This window comes from Erithacus rubecula (assembly GCF_903797595.1).
Source record: "Erithacus rubecula genome assembly, chromosome: 19".
Classification (NCBI taxonomy): domain Eukaryota; kingdom Metazoa; phylum Chordata; class Aves; order Passeriformes; family Muscicapidae; genus Erithacus; species Erithacus rubecula.
The window spans coordinates 6,619,864-6,646,084 of NC_136671.1; the positions used below are offsets into that span (position 1 = coordinate 6,619,864).

A 26,221-nucleotide genomic window follows, 5' to 3' on the forward strand; every position below is an offset into this window, starting at 1 on the left:
GTTATGTTGTGGGTGTTTCCTAATTCTGTGCTATTGCATGGTTGTCTTATACAGGTAAGAAGTTGGAAAATATTTGAAAGGTGGGAAAGAGCAAAATCAATGCTTCCTTAGGGAAAAGTGGAGCCTCACAAAATGCTGCTGGAGAATGGGAATCCAGGTTCAGTGTAGGAAAAAGTCTGGATCTTTGGCAAACCTGAGACTCTCCTGTTACACTGAGAAGTGGCTTCATTAATGTTCTGCTTTAGTGGCCCCTGCAGTGGAGATGGAATTGTCTCATCTCCCTTGTAGCAGCTTAATGAAGCACACCTGAGCAGGGCAGAGGAGGAGTTGGACCTTTGGAGGTCCTCACTATGTTCAAAGCTTAATTGATGTTTGTTGTTACAAAGGAAATACACCAAACTAAATAATTAAGACAAAATATTGATAAGACTTGGAACACGGTTTTCATAATATCATAAGGAAATAAGTAGTTTTGAAATGATTCTATGAAATACTAAGCAATAATAAGGCAATAATTAAAGTATCTTACATTTCAATTGTAGCCTGTAGAACTTAATGCACATTTATGGCTTAGCAAGTATCCCTGTTTATATGGAATATTAGCTACTAAGAGTTAGTTTTATTTCATTCAGATTGATGTAACAGGACATGGCTGATGTCCTTCATCTGATTAATTTTCTGCAGAGAAGTCTTGTTGATAGCTTCTGAGGATCTAGGAAATAGTCTTGACTTGGTGAAGATAGAATCAGTACTGCAATCAGCTGGAGAGGCATGAACTGTGAGAATTACAAAACCCATCAGTATGACTCACCCTGGGAAATGCAGGTTAAGTTGAACAGAGTGAAGAAATGTTGAATATATTTCATATATATCTATATAATCTCTATAACTTTGTTTATCAAAAACATAGAAGCTGAATGAGAAAAATGCTCAAATTTATCATATCTTTTAAAACAAGACATAAGCACTGAATTTAGGATCACAGATGAGGGAGAAATAGTAAATATTATAATACTGAGCGGGATAACTGAACAATTACAATGTATTAGTCATACAAAATGTGAATGAGGAAAAAATCAGTATCTCTGCTGATGCACATTGAATTTTTGTGTCTTTGTACTAGAAAGATAAATGGAGAAAAATAAACAAAAGCATACAGATCAGAAGATGGAGAAAGGAAAGGGAAAACAGAGAACACACAATGATGTTCTGTTTTGTGATCCTATTCTTTTTGAGGCCTCCAAGAAGAACAGTGGCTGCTAAGGCACTTGGGTGCCTTTGAACTTTTCACTCTGGTGATGCAGGAGTGTTTTCCATCATTGTCTCACCTGACACACACAGCCAGCCTTGGTCAGTAACAGGTAACACAGCCAGACAGGTAAACACATTGCTTGCTTCTGTTCAGTGCAGAAACCACATCATTTTTCAGATGTTAATTAAGATATATTAAATAATTAACTGGAAAGTATGTGGGGCCAGTAGTCTCTTCCTGTGGTACAACATTATAATTAGTATTCAATGGTTGAGGTTTTTGCCTTTGTTAAAGGAATGTACTTTTCCAAGACAAAGGTGAATGAGAAAGCTAGGGTTTTTTTTTTTTTTTTTTCCTCTCTATACTATCTCTGCTGTCAATAGCTACTCAAAATAACTATGTAAAGCCACATCTTAGTCAGATGCATTATCCATCTCCTGTTTCTTGTGTCTCACTGGAATGACTGGCATTTAGAGAGGAATTAACTGTCCACTCAATTACAGATGGGTCTGCATTATCACCCTGGTTTGATTAGTGCCCTTAACATGTTTTTTTCCTGATAGTCCCTGTTTACTGTGCCTTGGCTCACATTTCAGGGCAGCCTCAGGTCACTGGATCTAAGTTTCAGATGGAACAGAGCAGATAAGTGTGCTTGAGGAATGCACCAAGTGTTCTCCAACAGGTAATGGGTTTAACCTGAGCAAAATAGACTGAAATGCACCTCATATGAAGATTAAGTTCTCTGCACAAATTGTTATGCTGCATAAATCTTCATATGTTGGCCTATTGTACTTCTAGATGTGTTGTTTTACTGTCTTTGCAATATGGCAGTTGCAGATTTTTCTGTTTTCTTTAGCAATATATTGTGCCAGTCAAGTCTGAGTTCTCTCTTGTAATGTGCATGAGTTTAGACTGGCAAAGCAATCCCAGGATGGCAGTTGCATAAAAAACAACCCTAGCAGCACAACTGTGCTTTTAATTTACTTGTCCTCTGTCAGGGAAAATAAAGATAGTGACATTTATGGTTTTCCTCATATAAGTGCAACTACACCTGGATTTTTGACAGCCAAAGATTATGCTCCTGATTTATGTCTGTGTGCTGCCAGCACTATAGAGAGGGGTTGTTCACACTAAGAGTGTACAACTAAGTGTGCTTTGTTACCACAGTTTTGAGTTACAAACATCACAGTGTATAATGGCTCACAAGAAAAATTACCATGCAACAGCAGCTGGGGAGAAAGCCAGAATGTCTGAAGTAGTTGTCAGTGCAATACTACCACAACTCTGTGAAGTGATGAAAATTGACTTGCAGGAGTGGTTTAACTGGTGGAGATACATAATGTACAAACAACCACGAGGCTGCCTCAGAAATTTTTTTCTTTTAAGTTTATAAAGAGCAGATATTGCCTATTTCAGAAAAGTGTTCTGATCTGTTTGGATGACAGGGCCTATAGAAAGCAAAGTATGAAAATTACTATTCTGTCCCAGATAGATATTATTTCTTTTAGTCTAATATTCCCCCTAGATAAATTGAATGTATTTAGGAATGCAGGATTTTCAGCCATAGGAATAGGTTTGCTCTATGTAAGAAGAACAAGTAAGGGAAGCCTCAGTCACTGTAGGATAGCACCAGCCCAGGTGCAAATGGCAATTGAGCAGAATGTTCCTTCTGAATGGCTTGTGCAGCCCAGTTTCTAATGTGAAGGTCACTTGGTTTTGGCCTCAATTTTCTTGTTTTGATTTCCAGATTTCAGTGTAAAGCTGTTACTTTTGATTTGACCTCTTAGACCACTTTAACCAATCTTATCTTTAGAAAAATGTCTGCGTTTTTGGGAAAATTCTGCCAGCAGTCTGAAACTTGGGAGAACCATTTGGCTGAAGAGTTCCCAACAGGAAAATCAGAAGTCATATGTGATTCTGTAGACAACACAATTTAGTTTATGCTGAATATGTGAATGGCAAGAACAAGATTAGTAATTCTGTGGTATCGTTTAGCCAAAGAATGTGCCTACTTTGATTATTTTTTATAGCAATCAACCACCTCTTTTGACATTCAAGAACTGATCTGAGATTGCTCATGGGGTCCTTTTGACATCCTTCCATGACTATGAAGTGATGTCTGACAGAGATTAGATTGAGGAGAACAGATTGCAGCAAAAAGTGAAAGACAAAGACACGTAATGCAAGCAAATACCAGTTTGCCAGTGCCCAAACAGATCTAGAAAGCTGCAGTGCAACTTACTTTACTGAAATAAAAGTCATGCAGGCTGAGCAAAACTTATCTTGCAGCAGCTTTTGCTGCTGGAACAGCACAGTATGTGCTGCAGTTACTGACATAGGAAGAATATGAAAAAGCCACTGGCTCCACCTAATTTTCACTCCCATGAATGCAGCCAGTTCACTTTATTGGGAAGCTCCTAGTTTTGTTTTTATAGGCTTGATTGCTGTATTTTGTGTTGACAGCAGTAGTTTATATCCAGCCTTTGGTGTCATATATGTGAAAATTTCCTTGTCATTAGGAACTGTTTTTTTGTTGATAATGACACTTCAGGGTATTATGGTTAATTCTGATTGCACCATGCAGGTGGACCTGCACACTTCTAATTCAAAAGCTGAAGATTTTTGTGCATGTTTGACAAGTCTTCCATCAGAAATCCAGGTGATGAAAATTTTCAGGTGAATTTTGCGCCTTATTAATGCAGATCGGATCAAATTTAATTCTCCAGAGGTCACATCAACCTTCTGGTTTAAAAATTTAACCACCATGTGAGCATTTTTTAATGAAAACATTGTCTTGTTAATGGATTATTATCCTTTTGTTTATGAATAGTTAGAAGTCTATTTCCCTGCAGTTTCTGTGTCTCAAAGAATCAGCTGTTGCACCATTAGTTTAAGACACCATATTATAGACATCCACAAAAACTAACTCTGGTTATTTTTTCATTTTTTAAGCACTTCAAGCATTTTGATTCTCCATGCAAAAATCTTTGTGTGCCCCATCCAATCCTAACTGAATCACTGCTGTTCATATACATATTAACAATTTCACTTGTTTTCTGAAGTATGTGATCTTTCTGCAATAGTTCATTTATACAATTACATAAATGGGATGCCAATGAGTCACAATACTTGTATTTTGATAAGCCCTTTGAGAGGAGCAATCTTCTATCCCAGTGTTAGCAATTTGAGGTGACCTGACACAGCAAATGCCAGCATCAACTCAAGCTATTTACTTAATTGTGAGATCTTTCCTCAGCTCTGACAGTTGAAATGTGACATGAGTGGCTGCTTTGCAGACCGGGGTATTTATTAAATGCACATTCTGAAGTGTTTTGTTTTAGCCTTAATAAAAGCAGTCATAATTTAAAAATCGCTAAAATAATGGCTTGAGTGCAACAGCCTGTTATGAGGAATTAAAAATTAGAAACTGCTTTTAGTAGAAAATGTGTTCAGTTTTTGAGAGCAGCTTGCAATGATTTAAAGCAGTTTCAGTAACCTGATCTTTGTGTTGGCACGGTACCATGACATTATGTCCAAATTATTACCCTATCATTAGATGTGTTGGTCCAGAGACACTAACACAAAGATGGAAAAGCAGTCTTCTGAATAAGTTTTTAAGTTTTATTAAAATATTAGTTGTCTTTCATAGCAGTATTTGGGGACCTCAAAGACATGAGATCAGTGAAATACTAGAAAAATATTCTCATGTCCTGAAATGACACATGAAACAAACACAAACATGGTGTTGGTGGTGAAACCAGGATGCATTATCACAGTATTTTGGTCTGATGTTGACTTTAAACCTGTGAAGGACAAAAGAAGCAACCCTGTAAATAAGTATATAAATAAAAGCTCTATATTGCTCGTAAATTATAAAATAATAGAGCAAATTAGGGCAGCAAATGTTTATTAACACTTTAGAAGTAATTTTGCATAAATTGTATAAGACATTTTCAATAATCATTTAGGAATCCTGTCTAAACATTGCAGTCAAATTTGGGATTTGTTCTGTGAACTGCTTGGTAAATAGAGCGGCAGCAATGGCCCTACTTCCATTTATCCTTTTTAGGTAAATCAGTTTTGAAGCAGTAATGCTGTAGGTTTGCTGCTTAAAGACACCAAACAGCGTTTGCAGGGGAAAGTGGTTTTTTGATTTTTTTATTTTGTAGGCGGACCGTAGAGGGCGAAAAGGCCCGAGCAGAGCCCGGGCCACACAAAGGACCCGCCCGCCCGCCATGGCCCGGGCCTGTGAGGGCGGGTGTCTCTCGCGTCTCTATTGGCGGAGCGGGGGGACAGCCAGGGGAGCGGGCCAATGGCAGCCGCCATTTCAAATCGGGGACCGCGCACGCTGCGGGCGCCATTGGCTCGGCGCGCGCGGGGTCCCGCCCGCGGGGAGCGGAGGGGCCCAGCGCAGGCGTTTAAAGATGGCGGCGGCGCGGAGTGCGGGACGGCGATCGTGAGGCGGCCGGACTCGCCCTCACCCGCAGCCCCGGCACAGGCGCGGCGGGGCCGCCGGGGATGGCCCAGGTGGGTGCGGGCCCCGCGGGGTGACGGGCAGGACGGGCCTGCGCGGGCACCAAACCCTGCGCTCCACAGGCCGCGGCGCCGACGGGCCCGCCGCGCTCCTCCGCCTGCCCCGAGCGGCCCCCGGGCGCGGAGCCCGGAGCGCCTCTCCCCGGGCACCCGCCTCCCATCGCTGGGAGCCGCCGCCCGGCCCGGCGGGTATCACCGTGCGGCGCTTCCCCTGCGCCCGGCCTGAGCGGCCTCCGCTCGGAGCTCGAGTTGTGTTTTGTTTTGTTCAGGATTTTTCTTTGGTTGTTTTGGTATTTTTTTGTTTGCTTTTTTTTTTTTTTTTTTTTTTTTTTTTTTTTTTGTGTGTGTGTTTTTTTTAATCGTTCCCTTCCTCCAGCCACCTCCGTACTCGTCTCACCGTGGGATTGTGTTCAGGCTTGTGGAAGGGAAGGAAACGCCGTGTGTGTACCCTCGGCCCCTCCTGGCCCGGGGTATCGGCTCGGGGCTCCCTCGGTCCGTGTGTGTCTGGGCAAAGGGGGCGCGGGGGGTTCCTGTTCCCTTTGCACGGGAGACACGAGCGTGTCTCGGCTCCGGAGCAGAGTTGGGAGGAAAAGGCACCGACGTGTGTGCGGGCACATAGGCACTTTTTTAGTTCTGGTACGGTGAAGGTGATATGATGTCTCTGTAACTCTTAGGCTTCTTCTTTATGTGTTCTTTCTCTGAATAACGAATTAATCTCGTTCAGCCTCTGAACGGTTAATTGTCCCAGCTTTCTTCACCTTTTTTTTTTTTTGGTTGGAAACAGTTCGTTCTTTTGTACCCCCTTTCCAAAGGCTTCGCGTTTGTCTGCAAAGTTTGTTTTCCCGCTGAGACCTGAATATCCAGGCGTTGCTCGACCATAAACTGGAATTGGGTGAACACATTCAATTTCCTTATTCCGTTAGGTTGAGGTCTTGGAATTAGATCTTTTATTTTTGTTTTGTGATTTGAGAGGTTGTTCTGTTCGGGTAATTAAACTTAGGGGCTCCTATTTTTAATTCTGAGTGAGGAGTTGGGTCACTAGGGGTTTTTTTTTGGGCAGCTCCTTTTGATTATCAGGGTTGTTTTGACTTTTTTAGAGAAGGAGGAGGGTTCCTTCTGTTAGTTGTTTTTCTTTACAAGTACGAAGCTTACATATGATGGGAAAGGAAGAATATATTTTCTCCTTCTTAGGCTCTGATTTTCGCCTTTTGTAAATCAATTTCTTGTCTTACATAATTAATCCAACCATCTAAACCCTGCCAGAAAGCTGCTCAAGCTCTAAAAGCAACTGTTGTTTTGCCATTTCTGAGAATGGCTTTCCAAAATTATGTACTCTGTTCGTTCTGAAATTGAATTAAGTGTCATGAACTGGAGAAGTTCTTGAGCCTTGTCTGTATTTGCCACTGATAATGTTATTGTTGGGCTCTGGCTGCATTTTCTTAACTGTCCTTGGTGACTGACTTACACAAAGTGGTTGTTTCATTTTGAACCTTTCCACTCTAAAGATGATAATGAGAAGATATGAATTCTTATATGTAATGTTATCTTAAAGAGTATTTTCTTTTGATACTTCCAGTTCTGGCTTAAAGAAAATAAGTTCCGTCTCTTCAGGTTTTGTTTCTGTTTATTTTTTTATTTTTTTTATCAGTGGTAATAAATAGGATTAACTTATTTCTAGAGTTGTATGTTTTGAAAAGTCACCCTAGGTATAGTAAAAAGAAGGTAGAAGAATGTGGGTGGGGAATTATTTTGATATGGGTTAATGGATCAGCACCTGAGTTGCCATTTGGGGTGGAGGATGAGGACTTTATATTTGGTTAGCAAATAGGAGAGTTTGCTATGAGCCACTCTTCCTTTTGGAGTCCACTGAATGTGAAGCAATCTCTGTCACAGTTTGTTTTCAAAAATGACTTTTTGAAGAGAGGACCTGTGGTATGCTGATCCTTGCTGAAGCTACAGGTATTTGTAGAGAAAATATGTTCTTTATTAAATTCATTGCTGACCTGCTGTAACTGAAGGGAATTTTTTCTTTGAGTTTGGGGATGCTGGTTACAAATGTTAAGGTTTTGGGGTTTTTTAATGCCTTGAAAAAAGAGACCCTTCTCTGTGTATTTCTCTCCCATCCATTTTCTGGCTGCTTGTGGAAACAAAGTAGTTTTGTTTTTTGTTTTTTTTTTTTTTTTTCTTTTCTGCATTTAAAGGACATCTGTAAAACAGCCAGGCTAAGATTACTCTGCTTTCTTTGGGACCTATGCAGTTTGCTACCATACATTTATATGCCCCCCACCCCTGTATTATTGTTTAGTTTACTTTGTGACATGAAACTTTTTAAAAATGATCAGCTAAAATAAGAGTAAGCATTTAAAAAATACGGAAATTCCCTGTATTGGTGATCTGCAGAGCATGAGCTGTGCACTCATTTTCAGTGTTGTACTGCCTGGTGCAGCTGCCAGTGGTGTTCTGTTCCTTTGGAAGGAATCCTTATGGAAACTGTTAATGCAATTTGGTGGAGCCTTGGAGAATAAAATCTGTTACTTCAGGACAGTTTAATGAAGGATGACAATAGGAAACTGACGATTCTATGTAACTTGGTATGCTGAGTCTTTTTGTGTGTGGCTGTTATGTTCTCTTATGTAAGGCCCATTTGGCTGTTTGTAACACCTTCTGACTTTTCAAATACCTGATAGCTCTGTGGTTTTGTTGCTTTGTTATTTGTTTCTTTTTTTTCCCACCCCCTATTATAAAGGGCATTTTGTAATGTCAGTTGGCAGGGAAGTAGATGGGAATTGGACCTGTGTTCCTCTGCTTCTGCCTTGCTTTTGTGGCTGATAGGCAGGTATTGTACCCCACTGTAACTGTAGAGCTAGGTTACCTGTAAGCAAAAGAGAAAAAAACCCTTGCAACAGTGTTGGAATAGTCAGAACCAGACCTTTCCTTATAAGCTTCCAGATGAGTGGTTATGGGCACACCTGGCACTGGGTTTCTGTTATAAGGTTAATTAATTAGAGTATCTAACAGGTACATCCAATAGGAGATTCAGTTGCCCCAGTAACCCACCCATGGGTCAGCCCTTAGAGTTGGTCCAAAGGTTCCCTGGCCACTTTTTATTGTGTCTTCTTGTTGGTTCCCTACTTAAAATAAGACTAAACAATACTCCAGGAATGTGTTTAGAAGGTCAGCTTATCAGAACACCTAAAATCTAAGAGAAAGGGTAGGAAAAGTAGTAGAGTTAATTAAGGAGCTATATAACCATATAGTAGTAGTCCACAGAGCTGCAGATATATGAAAATTTTATGAAAAGCGAAAATCTTTTTGGCATCACTACCAGACTGTTATCTTACCCTAGGGATGTGGCAGATTCATGGCTAGAAATGGAAAAAGCTCATTTGAACCTATCTTGGTCTAATACTTTTCCTGACCCAGTGTGTGCACTGAGGAGCAGACAGTCCTGGCAGTGAGTTGCTGTTCAGCCATTCATCGTCTCAGCCAGCAAAAAAGGGAAGACAACAGGAATATAATTGTTACCCATGCTTGAATAGAATAACAAGACATCTTTCCTGCCAAGAGCAGAGGTGTTGTGTTAGTGAACTACCAAAGCTGGGAAGGTAAAGGTTAAGTTCTTATGTTTTGATATTGGTGGTGTTAAAATACTTCAGCATAGGAGCAGGATGTGTATCAGGGATCTGGAAGTGACATTCATGATCTTGTCCTAGCCCTGTCAAAAATAAGTCCTGTTGGACCAGGGAGCTCCCAGAACACAAGGTTTTGCTCTCAAATTTTGGAATACTGATTTCAGTATTCCATTTCTATGTGAATTACTTGTTCTTTTTAAGAGTCTTCTAAAGACTCAAGATGAAAAAATTATATGACTTAGGCATTTAGTTTCCAGGAGTTACTGAACTCATGCTGTGACTTTTGATTCTTTTGTTCAGAGTTAAGACACTAATGATTTACTGTGAGGAATTTAATAATTTATCATTCACTTTTTTTTTTCTCTTTTTTAATCTGAAGATTAAAATTTTTTAGATAAATATATTTCTAGGGGTATTCACTATATGTTTCAGAACCTTTTGAAAGATGAAGGAGTTGTTTGTTGCTGAGGTCACTGTATGACCATCTTGTAGCATGGAATGGATTTAAATATATAGAATTGCTTGTCTTACTGGTAAATGAGCCATTTTTCAATCTGGGAATTAATGTGTTGGTATCAGAGAAGATAAGATTATTTTAGAGTTCTTACCAGTTTTTCCTTTTTTCATTTTATAATGCATGTCAAACTCAGCATGTTGGATATGTCAAAATTTTCAGTAGGTTTTAAAAACCCCACACACAATTAAAACAAAAAAAAAAAAAGAAAAATGTGAAAATGAAAATTCAAAATATGAATTCCTCCGAGCCCCAGTAAAAATTGCTTTGTTGCCATCTTAGAGTTTCCTTTGTCATATGCTATGCTTTCTTCCAGCTTCCAGGTAGGTAACTTCTGTATGTTGCTGAATTTTAATTGATCCCATTTTAAACTTCTGATTCCCAGCTTTGTGCCTTTTCCCAGTTTGGATAATGCTGTTGGTTTGTTCTGCCTGGGCTGGCATAGAAATAGATGAGAGAATTCACCCTTGGTTTCTCTAAGTCCCTCATGACAACCCAGACCTTCTGCCCTGTTGCCTTCAGTGTTACACAGCAACATGAGAGATCTTGGAGTTTCTCTTTCCAAAATAAGAAGACTTCCTCTGCTAGCTGGGAATACTTTGAACAGAGCAGATTGAACCAGCTGCCTGGGGCAGAGTGACAGTGTTTCATTTCTAGCTTGTAGGAAGATTTGAACCTGGTTTGGGCTGGCATGGAGGGACTTGGAGAAGTCAAAATAAGCAGGTAAGAAATGATGCTTCTTTTCCTCAGATGCTCATGGTCCTGCACAGATGACAAAAGTATAATTGAAGAAGCCATCATAGACATGGTAGAGAGAACCACCTGATGTGAAAAATAAACCTTTAACAGACACTTTCCATCCCCTGTAAAATGTCCTAGAACAATTGAATACTTTTTCCAGGTTCTAAATACCTTCCAAAATTAATTTGAGCTTAAATGCTTTGTCTGAACCTGTATTCCTCAGACATAATGAATAAATAGTTCCATAATAGTGCAAAATACAGGATCAAATGTCTAATATCTGGTTATCTAGAGAATAATTTTCTGTGATATTTTAGTAAATTGTGATATTTCAGAAATGGCTGATAACTTTAATTTTGAAAAGCCGTGACCATGGCTTTAAAATCTTTAAATTCTTGTTGGTTTTGCAGATTGTCTTAAACTGTAAGCTAATTATCCTTTCTGCTGTGTGGGTAAGTATGGCTTAAATACCAGGTTGTTTCAGATTATGGGAGAGCTTCCCCAAAATGCAGTTTTTAGCCTGCTGTGCTTAATGTCCTGCCTGCTAACCAAGCAGAGATAGTTAACTAATCATAAAAGTAACTGTTCATAAATTCTTGTGCTGGTGTACAGCTCGAGCAATAAAACCACTCTAGTTTCAGCCTCATTCAAGATGGTATCTGGGTACCCTGCTTTTCTCACTGTAAAAGTGTCATTCTTCTACTTGAAATTTATGCTGGAAGGAGTGACATGTTTTCGTTCTGCCTGGAATACTATTTCCATTTTTTTTTCTGTGACAATTTTTTTTGTGTTTGTTTCCTCTTGTAGGTTGAAAGAAGAAAAGGAGACCAGCTTGTCCAGTGAAGATGCGCTCTTAGTCTTCAGCTATTTAAGCTGAATGCATTGTGATTTCCAATAATTGAGACAGTGATTCTGAAAGCTGTCTACATTAATGAAAAGAACAATGTAGTCAGCTTAACTGAATCATCAGTGTTGCATATTGAATAGAACATGATAAACCAATCCTGATGGACTTGTGCATGTTAGGGATATAGAGATAAACATTTATTAAAGCATTGTGTTTTTAAAAAACAGTAGTTTTAAAATGGAGAACTATGAAAATGTACCACCCCTCCCTAAAGAACCTGCAAGAGAAATGAATGTGGAGAATCACACTTGTCGGCCACCTCTGCCGCCCAACGAACAGCCTCCACCACCTCCCCTGCAAACGTCCAGTGACGCAGAGGTAATGGACGTTGGCTCTGGTGGTGATGGACAGTCAGATACCCCTGCTGGGGACACGCACAGTCTCTGCAGAACACAGCTGCTCACAAAGGGATCTGCCTGCTACAAAAGTCGTCTTATCATAGACCCCAACAGTAGTGACCAAAGCCCCAGAACTGCTCGTCACGCACCGTCAGTTCGAAAGTTCACCCCAGATCTTAAGTTACTGAAGGATGTGAAGATTAGTGTTAGCTTTACAGAAAGCTGCAAAAGCAAAGATAGGAAAGTTCTGTACACTGGAGTTGAGCAGGATTATAAGGCAGATACAGAGTTTGGTATTAATAATGTCAATGGGGATTTGCATGTTTGTCCTTTTGGTGGTAGTAATGGTAAAGCTGTAGGGATAGGGGGTGAAAATGATGACAAGAAGGATGATGAAAATGATATTGATCAGGAAAAGAGAGTGGAATTTGCAGTTCTGGATGAGTTAGAAGACTTTACCGACAATTTGATGGAAATAGATGAAGAAGGAGGAGGGTTCACATCTAAAGCAATCGTTCAGAGAGATAAAGTGGATGAAGAAACCTTGAATTTCTCATATGAGGTAAGTAAATCCACATGTGTTTTCTGACTAAGAGGTTTCCAAGTGGCTAGAAAAAAAATGCCAAGAAATAATCTGTTCTAGAAGTGTGCAGTACGTGAGTCAAAATTGCTGAATTTTCAGAGACAGAGCTTTGGCTGAGAACCTCTGTAAACTGTTTTAGTCAAACTTATGGGTTGTGTTGTAGCTTCTATAGTTTTCTGTAAAAACAGCATTTGAAAGTCTTATCACACAATTGCAGTTCGTTTTATCGTGTAGATTCTAGTTCTCACAAACTTATTTTCTTATTTTTCAGTCTTTTTACTGGAATCATTGGATATTCCTAATTTCTGTCTGTATGGAAGTGCATATCACAAATGTCTGCTTTCTCTTTGCAAGGGAAAAGGGAGGTTGGTAGGCCCAGAAGGATAGTGTCTGATGAAGTCTCTTTCAGGATGACTTTGATAATGATGTGGATGCTCTGCTGGAAGAGGGTCTTCGAGCACCCAAAACAAGGAGATTAGATAATGAGAAATACGGTGGTGAAAGTGATCACCAGTCTGATGGAGAGACAAGCGTGCAGCCAATGATGACCAAAATTAAAACTGTACTGAAGAGTAAGTTAATGTGCACTTAGTAACTGTGGGTCCTGTGTATGGCTTGTGTCTGTAGAGCAAGAGTACATCCACAAGTGAAACGTGGGACAGCAGTTTGTGTGAAATCATTAATGAGTTGGAGAATTTTATTGTTGGGAGGCTGTGGAATATGATTTTTCACGTTCTTGGACAGTAAAATTGATTTTTGCTTTTGATCTGTTGTATGTAATAAGAATATTTTAGTGTGTGGATTGGTATAAAATAATGAAGACTGTTACCTCAATGGTGGGGAGCTGAAGTAGGGTTTTGTCTCTGGATATTCTGGCCTTTTTCCTGCTTCAGTTACATAACTTCTTTTGCTGAAATTGCCCCATGTGAGGTCTCTACAAATGCAATCTGGGTTGAAAATAGTAACTAGAAAAGTCAGTGACTTACATTTATCCAATTTCATTGTGTTAGAAACTACTAATAAAGAAGATTTGAACACAGACCCATACAGAAGAATGTAATGGAAAATATTCTGAATTAGAATTAAAATTTAAACACACACATTTTACAGCTTTGCTATATTCTGAAATAAAAAACAAAATAACTTTTTAAAATTTAAAGTTATATAGTAACAGAGGTTTGCCAGGAAGCTTCCAGCAAAAATCAATAGTCTCAGATTTCTAATTTAGTGAGACATGAGATCTTGACTTAGAGATGAGCTCTTTGCTGGCTCTTTGGGGTCTGTGAATCTGGTGGTGTTTAAATGCAAATTTATTCCAGAGTGTCAAATGAAATTTTTTTTATCCAAAAATGAAGTTATTTCTGAAGCAAATATGACTTTTCCAGTAAATACTTTCCAGTGGTGCTTGTGATAAGTATAAAGACTAAAGAGAATTCTGTGATGAAACAAACAAATCAGTCTATATAAAAATTATTGCTACTATTGCCTTTAGTTGAGAATGTCATGGAATCTGTAATTTTGTAGTATTTAGTCTGGGTTAGAGACACATACCTTGTTACTAAAACAGCATCTCTCTACAAAACATTGCTAATCTTGTTTCAGTGCCATTTTATTCTTTAGAACAGAAAAAACAATAAATAAAAACCTGAATTTTTATTTCTAATCTTCTAAGCAGTCTTCCAAGTTTAAAGCCATTATTTGCTTTAAAGGTCGTGGCCGCCCTCCTACAGAACCTTTGCCAGATGGATGGATCATGACATTCCATAACTCGGGCATTCCTGTATATCTGCACAGAGAATCTAGAGTTGTTACCTGGTCTAGACCTTATTTTTTGGGAACAGGAAGCATAAGGGTGAGAGCTGTCAATTACTTAAATACTTACTAAGATTAAAAAATTAGATATGTTCCTGGAAGCAACTGAATATTTATCTGCTTTGGCAGGCTTGTTTCCAGTGCTTGAGTTAAGATCCTTGAGAAAGAAATTCTTTTGTGTCTGAAAATCTGATATGATTTTTCTTAGGTGCTTTGTTTTTCTGTTTGGGCAATTAAAGTGGATGAGATTATCTTGCTTGGTGCCTTCACTTTCCTAGTATGGCTGCAAAATTGGGGGTTTATTGCACCATGAAACATACATAGGGATCATTTATTTGTAACTGTAAATTAGTTTGAACTATGGCTTATGGTCCACATTTGCAGAAGTAAGGGTATGACTTTGATGAACCCTAGGAATCCAGAAAATGGATTTAGTGCCATGGGTTTATGCCTCAGGAAGGCTCAATGGATTTGATGAAAGCATGAAGTATCTGCATGTAGCTGAACAGAATCAAAGAGAAGCTTGAGCCTAGGCTGGGTGCTGATAGCTTTCATCTTGCTTGCATCTTTTGGGTTTGAGTTTTGCTTGTGGTGACCTTAAGATACTGAAACCTTCTGTATTATTTTATATTTGCAGAAACATGATCCTCCCCTTAGTAGCATTCCCTGCTTTCATTACAAAAAAATGAAGGAAAATGAGGAAAGGGAACAAAACAATGACATAACCCCGAATGGGGAAGTATCACCTGTAAAGCACCTAGATAAATCCTCAGAACTGGACTGCCAGACAGAAGAGCCAGATTCCACTGCTGCTGATTCTGGGCCTTTAGATGACAAAGACCCCTCTGGGGGAGATGCAGCACAAGGAGCTTTGGGGCAAGTTAAGGCCAAAGTTGAAGTATGTAAAGATGAATCTGTAGGTATGTATGGGAATTGGAGTTTTTTCTTGAATTGAGGTAATGCTATTTGGGAAGTTTTATTCCAGACTTGCTACTGAATTACAATCTTTCCTGAAGCCATGAGAGTCCACATGGAAAAGCTTTCCACAAAAAAGTGAGCATTTTGGTAGTTTAGTCCTGTAGCCTTTGTATAAGAAACAGTTATATCAGTGTGTATATTTGCTGTTGTCAAATGTGTTTGTGTGACTTCTTCAAGTAGGCTTTTCTGTGCACACTCTGTATCTATTTTCATGATCTCTTTTAACATAAATGATGTAGTTAAACTATTTGTGTGTTTGCACAAGTCTAGCAGACTATGTCATGCAAATACAGTTGCACTTATGCAAAGGGGTGTGATGCTTCATTATTTCATTTATACAAATCTGATAGTCTCTACACAAAAAGTAGTCTAAAGATGTTGTGCCAAAGTCACCACCTAACAGAGACAAACTCAGAGAGGAGGCTCATGTGTTACTTCATACATCTGCATACCAGAGAATCCCATTCCTGTAAATTGCTGCTGCTCAGAATATTGGGATGGATCATAGGCTGCCATTTGTGTTTGTAGTGTTCAGACATAAAACTTGTCACTGTGTGTCATGTCCAGTCCAGAAACCATGCCAAAAGATATTAAACAAAAAACCCCCAAATAATCAATATTTAGCAGCAAAATTAAAGCCAATAAGCACAAACTTTTCTACATGAAGTTCCCCTGTCTCTCTCTCTCTATTTAAATAGGATCTATTCTGTATTACTGAAAAAGATACTGAGTGAGCAAGTATAAGTTTGACTTGCATTTGGAATTCCTTTTGGAAGGAAACCATACCGGCAGCTTGTTTCTGTTTGTTTACATCGGTGGATGCTAGTCTGTATTTTTGCTGATTATATTTGCAGACTATCCTATAAAGGAGAAGCAGCTGTACAACAAGGGGGCAATCTTTTAGAACTCTGTGTGTGAATTTAATAAATTAAATTCTGCACAGAGGCTGCAGATACCCAAGGAGTTCATGGACCATCACTGTGCAGTGTTTCATGGAACACTGCATAATAAGTAGGCAGCAACAGTTGGGTTGGACTTCAGGGAACTGAGGCTGAAAGCACAACTACTGTACTTTCACTGTGTACATTGCTTCAGGTAAAGGGAAAGTGATTAGGTGTTGAAGCAAAGCAATTACTGATGTTTTGTTGCAAATTGTGTTGGGTATTAATGCTGGTTAGGGATTAGTAAAATCATCAAGTGACAAAATAAAATGGTGTTTTATTTTGCTTTTTGGTTAGCACAGATATTTTGGATTTGATCCTGTAATAGGAAAACTTAAAATTGCTTCTGTTAGTCCCAATCAGCATCTTAACCTTTTGCTACTAATATAAGAAAATAATTACAGCATGTTTAAACAATGAACATAGAGAGTTTAATGCTTGTTCAGTGGGGGAAGCAGAGAGAGTAACTTGCTTGTGTTTCTCAGATCTGGAAGATTTTAGGCGCTATCTTGAAAAGCGTTTTGACTTCGAGCAAGTGACTGTAAAAAAATTCCGGACCTGGGCCGAGCGCCGCCAGTTCAACCGGGAGATGAAGCGCAAGCAGGCGGAGTCGGAGCGGCCCATCCTGCCTGCCAACCAGAAACTCATCACCCTGTCTGTGCAGGATGCACCTATAAAGAAAGGTTAGCTGATCTAGCTGGAGCTCACATAGGCTGTGGTGAGGATAATTGCAGCTCTGACTGAAAATAAAAAAATCCTGTAATAAGTCCCTTTATTTCCTGATCTGGTATTCTGTGTTCTTTTTTTATATATTACATAGGAAAGGAAAAGTATTGTTAAAATGTACTTCCTGTTCAAAAGACTAATTTCTAAAAATATTTATATTTAAGGTTACAGTCCTGGTAAGTAATTACTGTCTTCAGCTTTTGTTACTGTTGACTGTTGCTCAGTATTGATTTGTTTGTAACAGAAATTATCTTTCAAAAACTCGAACTAATGAGCGTTTTCCCTTCTTGTCTTTTTTGCAGAGTTTGTCATTAATCCCAATGGGAAGTCTGAAGTTTGCATCTTGCATGAATATATGCAACGAGTCCTAAAGGTTCGCCCTGTTTACAATTTCTTTGAATGTGGTAAGTCTGTTTCCTTAAACAACTCTATTCTGGTCTTGATGCTTAATCAAGAAATGTTGCATATATAAAAACTATAACTGAAATCAGTTCATATTGGGATTTTTTTTTCCCTTAGTATTATAATGTATGTTCCATTAATTCTTTTTTTTTCTGTTTGTTTAGGGTTTTGTTTTGTTTTTTTAGGACACCTTATAATTATTCAGAGTTAAGCTATTCCTGTATATGTGCTACATAATACAACTGAAATTTCAATATAGGAATGTGTAGCTCTTGTATTTACATGATGATGCAAAAAATTTGGTAGTAATATTTGAGTTCTGGCAAATTACCAGTGGTCTCTTAAAATCTCTTAAGTTCTTTATTTGGAAGAAGGAAGTATATGGTCTAAGTCTGTTAATGGAAAGCTCTGTTAGTCAAACAATTTTTCAGTCTTCATGAAGAAGAAACCATTTTCATCCCTCTTGAAGCTGAATGCAAACCTAGATAGTGGTGATATTTCATGTATGTCAGAAGTTCCAAAAAGCTTTCTTTTCTTTCCTCCTCCATTTCCAGAGAACCCAAGTGAACCTTTTGGAGCCTCAGTGATTATTGATGGAGTAACTTATGGGGCAGGAACTGCCAGCAGCAAAAAACTTGCCAAGAATAAAGCTGGTAACATTTTTTTCTTTCTCAGTACCAACTGCTGAATTGTTTCTGTTTGCTTTTTGTATCATTCTGGGCTTCTGAGGGTCATGGTGATTCAGTACAGGGGTTTAGCTGTAAGAAGTACGGGATGATAATGAGACTTTAATTTTATGTCTTAAAGGCTCTGTATCACTTCTAAAATGAGACTGGAATACTTTTCCTTTTGTAGGCACTTTTAAAAGGTAGTTTCTTCTTTTTTAATTAATTATGAGGCTTTAATTATCAAGCTGAGCTAGTAGAACTTTTTTTCCCTTGAAAGGTAAGTGAATAAATTTCTTACCAAAAGAAAGTGCCTGACAATTTCTAGAGATGTTTTTGTTTAAAATAAACCTAATTGAGATGTTTAATCACTTTCTGCAGCTCGTGCTACACTGGAAATCCTTATTCCTGACTTTGTTAAACAGACCTCTGAGGAGAAGCCCAAAGACAGTCAAGAACTTGAGGTACTGAGCTGGTGCTTCCTGGCTGGTGTCACTTGAGTTTGTTTTTAAAACGTTGCACATTTAATATCAGAAATCATACTGAAAATTAGTAAGATTGTTTTCTCAGTCAAATGGTAGTATAAAATCCTCTATTTAGAGCAAGACTTAGGGGAAAGAAATTACTTTTTTTCCTATCCAAATAGACGAGAAAATGTGCTCTGATGCAGAGAACTGGTTCTTTATTGATCAACAGTCCCTTAATAAACACCTGAGATGTTCCAAGGCACCAGGCTGCCTGTACTGCCCTGCCTTCCAGAATCCTCTGGTTGATGCCAGGAAATGTTAAGAGCTAGGTGTTGTTTGGTTTTGTGTGATCATCTTGGAACACCAAGTAAGAAGGAAAATTGCTCAGGCTTCTGAGACAGGTTTTATTACCACATAGTGAAATCCCATAGTTTAGGCAGTGACTAAGATTTTTGAGGAAATGAGGATTTGAGGAATATCAAATGAAAAATTTCTTTAAGAGGAGAGTTCTGCTATGTTCTCAGGTACTGGGAGAATTAAATAGCTCATTGATCAGTGATACCATCGGTAAGGAGTAAAGGAAAAATCAGCAATCAGCCTGAAAAGATGTTTTCTAAAATGAAGTAATATACAGAAGCAGTTGTTTGTATCTTTGCTTTAACTTATAATTGTATTGTTAGCTCTGCAGTACTGAAATGGTCATTAAGAAATGGAGACAATTTTTTTCTGTTTTTTTTAAAGTAAAATATCAAATGTGCCAATAGCTGTTCTGTTCTCTTTTATTAAACCACAGCATTTTAGTAAATAGTATATCATAATTAGTTAAAATAACCTTGTATTGAGGAAGAAATTCTGGTAAAGAATTTATAGCATTGTCATTTTTATGTACATATTTAATAATGTAAGATTGGAGTTAAAATTTCTGTCTGCAAATGTTTGATTAGGTAAGACAGTTTTAATGATGTTGCTTTTAACCCATTATGGATTTAAAAACACTTTTTACATTACTGAATACAGAGCAAGAGAACTAGTTTATTGTAGCAAAGGAGAAATTAGGTTTGAGGACAATGTTAGGGTTTTATTTGCACAAAGCACAATAACCCTTTTCAATTCCTTTGCAGTATTTTAACCATATCAGTATTGAGGACTCACGGGTATATGAACTCACCAGTAAAGCTGGACTCTTGTCTCCATATCAGATTCTCCATGAGTGCCTTAAAAGGTAAGGCTGCAGCATGAGGACCTGTGTGTGGTGGGAGCTGTTGGCTCAGGACCTCCTGTTTGCCAGTGGCTCTGCCTGAGCTCCCTGGGCCTGCAAGAGGCATGCTGGGGGCTCACCTGCTTAGTGCTGAGCCCTCTTTAATTCCTGTTTGCTGCTTGTGCCTCTTTGGAGCTCAGGATGGAGCTGTTGGGCAGATGTGTTTTGTTTGCTCTCATACAGGGTTGCTTTTTCACTTTACTCAAGTTACTGGTCTAGCAAAATCTTTGTTAATTAATGTATTGACATTTATTATTAATATATCTAGTTCCATTGCATGACTGTCCAAGATGATAACTGCTGCCACTTCACTTGTTTGTAGTTTTACTTAGTATGTGATCTTGATTGTGTTTGTGCTTAAGAAACCACGGAATGGGTGATACATCTATAAAGTTTGAAGTGATTCCTGGGAAAAATCAGAAGAGTGAATATGTCATGACTTGTGGCAAGCACACAGTGCGAGGCTGGTGTAAGTACAATAATTGGTGTGACCTCTGAATCTCCTCTTCCTGTTCTCCTTTGCTGTGCATTCTGTGGATGCTTGTTCAGCCACCAAGCCTTATGTGTGCTTGTCCTGCTCTTCTCTGGTATCTCAGTTTTGAGTAATTCAAGTGAGTATTTGTACCTATCATTGCATAATGTGCTGATATTGACACACTTTCATGGTCATTTTTACAGGCAAAAATAAAAGAGTGGGGAAGCAACTGGCTTCTCAGAAAATCCTTCAGCTACTGCATCCACATGTGAAAAATTGGGGCTCTCTCTTGCGAATGTATGGCAGAGAGAATAGCAAGCTGGTTAAACAGGTGAGCAGGCTTCTATTTGAGTAGAACCTACCCTGGGACTGGAGTTTTCTGGACTTGTAAATTAAGTTGCAACAAAATTTTAAGGTGCCTGGATTTCATTGACAGTAATAATTGTGTTGATCTTGCATCTCCCAGGTCAAAAATAAACAGCCTGTTTGACTCATGGAAGTAAACAGGAAGTAAACCAGACTAAACTACAGAAATACACCAGACTAAACTTTGCTCCATGTACTTTTTTTTTTCATAAAACAAGTTGATCAGTTGTTGCTTATGATTCTATTAAATAGGAAACTTCTGATAGAAGTGTGATAGAACTTCAGCAGTATGCCAAAAAGAACAAGCCAAATCTGCACATCCTGAACAAGCTACAGGAAGAAATGAAAAAACTGGCACAGGAGAGAGTGAGTATATATTCTCCTGTATTTACAAACAGCATGAATGTCATGGGCCATGTGTACCAATGATCAGTGCTTATTTTACACTGTATTTTAAGTAAAGAGAGCTCCTCAAAATATGATTTGGGCTTTACTTCTGGGGAGATTGTCACCCTTAAACTGCCTTATAACTTGATTGTACCTACTTTGTACATTTATTTTTAACATTAACCCTAGTTGGCCTCTTGCAACAACTAACACAAATTTGGCTACAGTGGTTCAGGATTTTAACTGTTTTATGGTTCTGTTCTCTTCATGCCTCTGTGGTGGGTTTTGTATTTTTTAGGAGGAAACCCGAAAGAAACCCAAGATGACAGTAGTGGAATCAGCTCAACCTGGTAGTGAACCTCTCTGTACTGTTGATGTTTAATGAGAAAACATGCAAGTGGGAGCAATAACACAAATGGAGGAACTAGATTTTCAACAATTATTTAAAAATTGTTTGCTGCAGAATGCAAGATAACTTTTAAAATCCAAGCTGCTTCAGTTATGCATTGTTCTTTTTGCATCATCAGGGCAATATTACTTTTTCCTAGTTTCTTTTTCTTTGGTTTTTTTTTCCTTGTTTATTACCTCTGAGATGTGTGTTTAATGAATTGATCATAAAGATCTCTACTGGGGCAAATGCACAGAGGACAGGCATGTTCACACAGGATAAAACCAATCAAGCACTTTCTCCTGGAAAGCCATCCATGTTGTTTAAAATGGATGTATTTTAAGTATGAAATTCAGAATATCTCTGTACAGGTTGAGCTGATATTATATATATATATACACATTCATATATATGTATATATAAAAGAAATATATGTACATCTTCTTGTATGAACATGCCTAAAACTATTTTTGTGAAAAGTTTTGTTGCATTTCAGCACATAATAATATGCACTGATAAGACACTTTGGTGACAAATACAGGAAAGTGATGAGCAATGTTTCTAATGCCATAGGATTAGGCCAGTAACGCCGTTTCTTTTTGTTTTGTTTCTTGTCTCCTGCCAGGCTTAGTTATTTGAGATTAGAGGATGCAGGTTTTGTTACTACTTGAACAAGAATACCTGGTAGTGTTAAGAGTAACAGGTTGGAGATTCAAAATTACTGGTGTTTATTTTAAGTGAAAAGAGCCTGTGTTTGTTTACAGATCAGTTGAACAGGGAAAATATGGCCCCACTTTTATGATAAAAATAAAAACTGTAATTTGAAAGGCTGTTTCAAAGTTTGGAGCCAAAATGCAGCTGATGATGGTTGATAGTCTGAAAGTATTTTGCCAATGACTTTCCACTCCCTTTTCCCAGCAATAAAACAATTTCTCATTTGTTTGGTGTCAGATTGCATCTGACTTGATCAGCTAAGTCTTAATTTGTACCATAAAAGCATAGACTTCAGAAAAAAGTCAACACAAACCTTAAGTCTGACTGCAGCAATTTAGGTTTTTTTAAAGTAGTTTTTGTTTTTACTTTTTAAATGGCATTTTTAGTTTTTAAAGCAAGTGTGTAACTTCTGGAATGAAAATTAGAATGTAGATTTGGAATATGACATAGAGTAATAGGTAGAATGAGGCCATAACCGGTTATACTCAAAAAAGAAAATCACAAATATGCAACTACTCTAAAATACAATCCTGGCAAACGGGCAGTACTCACTGTGTCATCTGAGGCTTTATTAAGCCAAGCACAGAAGAAATAGTGTGGCTGTGTGAAAGCTCTGCCTTGTGGTTTCGTTCTTCACATGGGGTTCACTGGCTGACTGCAACCATTTTCTGGTTTGGTCTTGAACAAGAGAGCAAAAGCCAAGCTGGTGGCAGAGCTGCAGTGATTTATCCAGGAGCTGCACTGCTCCATTTTTACACTCCTGCTCCTGTTGGGAAGGAAGGGTCAGTTCTCTGTACCTGCTGCACCTCCTGGTACTTACATAACAGGTATCTGGGGGCTTGAGGGTTTGGGGGGTTTTTTTGTTTGGTTTGGTTTTATTCTGAGTTTTGTGTAGCTTTGTTTTTTAATTTACCATGTTACATAGAGAGTGCTGCAGTATATTGAATTTAGTGCCTACTGGATTTTAAAAATGTTGGCATCAGTATTGTAAGACCTCCTTTTACCATGACATGTTACTTTGGAAATATGTGGATTTTAATTTATATTTCAAACTCATGTTCTCTAATGTTGCATATAGTGTTTGAGGTTAAACAGGAGTAGTCATGGAGTCTTAACCTGTTTCTGTTTAAATGATGCGCTTGGAGGTCTCTGCAAATATGAATCCACCCATTTTTTTATTATATTTAGCTCTTTAGTTCCATGAGTTGTAATCCTGTTACAACAGGATACGGGTAGTTGGAAGACAATACATAAACTATTATTTAAAGAAGTGGCCTGTCTGAAAAAAAAAAAAAAAGAAAAAAAAATCCACAAAAAAACACTGCCTCTGCTTTTTTTTGTATAGCTTTAATAAATCTCCATCTTTTGAAGGGTATATAATATTGGTGCAGTAGTGACAAGCAGTGATTGCTGTTTGTCTCTTTTCATTGTTTTTATTGGGAATTTTCTGTTTTCATAAAGACAGGGCTTTTATCTTCTATGCCTAAATGTATTACTCTTAGATAGGTTTTATTTTAGCTTGTGTTTTCAGCAGAAAAATCTGTACTTGGATGGCACTGTAAAAGACAAATCACCCTTGTAGATCTTTTTATTTTTCTGAAATCAGAATGTCAATGCATTTGCAGGTCACCTGCAGAATATCCATAGATGCCTCACTTACCAATTTGTTTTCATTAATTTTAAGAGGATTGCTGTATTACCTCAGTCTGCCACTATCAGAATCACAAGGTGACCATTGCCCTTAATTAAAACATCCAGAGATTTCATTGTGAACCAAAGCCTAGAACGTATATTATGCATTCTAAACAAACATAAAAAGATGGTATTAGACCTTGCTGCAGCCTTTAACTGGAGAGATGTCCAGAAAATAGCGCAATAACTGCTGGAACAAACAACGTAACTGCTGTTTATGTCATTGTGAAGTATTCTTGTGTTTTAATGTTTACTATTGTTTGGAGTGTAACAGTCTTGCATTTGCACATAAGCACGAGCTGCTGTGATAGAGGATAGATCATTGCATTAACTTCAGCTTCTGCATGAACACTTACAGTGTGTTTCAAGATGTATCCTAAACTTGTCTTGTAACTCTTGTGTGTTTTCTAGGTAATCGGCTGTAAAGGTTTAGATCTGATTGTATGAATGCATAAAACTGCTGCTTTTGTCACTGATACTTGTTATTTATCCCTTCTATATCCAGGGGAAGATGGGTATTTTTGTAGGGATGGAGTGTATTTTTAAGAACTGTTCCATCCTTTGGGGATTAGACAGTTTTTGCTTTCCATATTATGTGCTTCTCAACAAAAGTGTGGTATATTGACTTTAAGGATTAAATTTGTGTACATTCGAATCTTCATGGTACTGACGGAAAACTTACTGTGACTTCCAGTGACTAGTCAGATGCTACCTACTGAAACACCAGTCATCAGCTTTTTTTAACATATTTATTAGACAAAACTGAATTAGTTGGGTACTCAAAACTTTGGAAAGATTATTATGCATAAACTTAACTGTTGTATGTAATCTTCCATTCTTCTGTGATGCTGTTAGGCTTTATACAAATATATTTGTAATGTCCAAGTATTTACAAGCATCATGATTATCTTACTAATTCACTAAACTGTGCTTTGGTTCTGGAGTGAAATTCAGGAAGTGATAGCCTCCTAACTTTCCATGGGAAGAAATGTGAAGTGCAAGAAGCCATGCTGTTATTAACCAAATAAAATTATCAGTGACAGTATTTCAATGTGTATCTGAGAACATGGGAAAACAAAACAAAGTTCATCCTTATTGCCCCAGCAGGTAACAATGGTTGCTGTTTGAGTTGTGTTGGGTGCAGTTGCTTGGTGCCAGTGCTGAATTGGTACAACTATAAAGCCTCATTTTCACTGAGCCTCTGCTTGCTTTTTTTCTGCACAATCATGTAATCCTCTGTGTTCAGTCTTTGAGTACTACATGTGTATTTTTCAGACAATTAGTTTCGAGCAATAAAGTTTGATATTATAAAATGTGCCAGTGTGATTAGTATTATGATAGCTTAAGCTATGTCTAGAGAAAGGAAGTCTTATTCTTCAAGTGTTCTAGGTATTTTTAAAGAGCAATTAGATCAGTGCAGCCTAGTTGGTTATAGACATATTGAATTGGTTTTTTGGTGAGGAATTACATGGTTAAACACTTGGAATGAAATTAAGTTACCTCTTTTTGAATTGGCATTTGTATTTTTCCTTAAACTATGGCAAGGCTGGAAATACTACAACCCAAAGTACTGGTTTTGGTACCTGTTGGGTGCAGGTACCAAACACTGGAAAGGTGTATCAGTACAGCCATGGGCTGTGGGAGAATTTTGTTGTTGTTAGGCCATATTAAATGGCTATTAGAAGCAAGTTGAGATTTAGGATGGTCATTCCTTCTAACAGTGTTGCTGTCTGTTGTGTAGTGTGGATCACAGTCCCTTGATTGCAGAGCCTCTGGCTGCAGTGAGTCCTGACTGGAGAGCACCTTGTGGAGTTGTCAGGCCAGGTTTATCTTCACCTCCAGTGGATGCACTGGCAGTGCAGTGTAAGGTGCTGGTGTTTGTACAGGTCAGTTCTGGCTGTCAGTTTTTAGTGGTGAGGGCCTGGCTTGAGCAAAGTCACCTCAGCTTTATGAGTTTGGTATAGGAAACTTAGAGCCTTTATTGTCTTGTCAGTGATGCTACAGTCTGAGAATAAGACTGACTTCAACTCTGGAAAGTGTAGTAACAGTTTTATTCGACTTTGTTACTTTCTAATGAAGATGTAGAAATTAAATGATTTATGGAAGGGTTAATCTTTACTTGCTTACTGAAAAAACATGGCTTAGGTCTGACAGGAGGGCAGAGCATGATTAAGTAATGACAGGTACATCCAGGTCCCTGTAGCAACATAACTTGTTCTGGGAATTGGATGTGTCTGCATATAGATATTTATATGTATGTATCTAGGCAGAAAGAGAAGCAGGATTTGGCCTAAACCTCTGTAACATCCTGTCCCTGGAAGTGTGCAAGACCAGGCTTGCCGGGGCTCTGAGTGGAAGGTGCTCATGGTAGAGGGGTGGTTATGAGATGATCACTAAGCTCCTTTCCAACACAAACCCTTCTGGGAACCTATGATAATGAAATTTAATTC

At 38.3% G+C, this 26,221-nt stretch overlaps 1 protein-coding gene across 1 annotated transcript; it reads left to right on the forward strand.

Moving 5' to 3' along the window:
- Window positions 1–5,625: 5,625 nt before the first annotated feature.
- DGCR8 (DGCR8 microprocessor complex subunit) lies at window positions 5,626–24,659 on the forward strand. Its single transcript, XM_079322405.1, has 14 exons — window positions 5,626–5,779; window positions 11,480–12,479; window positions 12,910–13,072; window positions 14,210–14,352; window positions 14,950–15,232; window positions 16,717–16,914; window positions 17,260–17,361; window positions 17,914–18,012; window positions 18,406–18,488; window positions 19,613–19,713; window positions 20,112–20,218; window positions 20,428–20,555; window positions 20,843–20,956; window positions 21,276–24,659. Exons 2-14 carry the CDS (start codon window positions 11,757–11,759, stop codon window positions 21,357–21,359), a joined length of 2,328 nt encoding a protein of 775 aa, XP_079178531.1. The 5' UTR covers window positions 5,626–5,779; window positions 11,480–11,756; the 3' UTR covers window positions 21,360–24,659.
- Window positions 24,660–26,221: the final 1,562 nt, after the last annotated feature.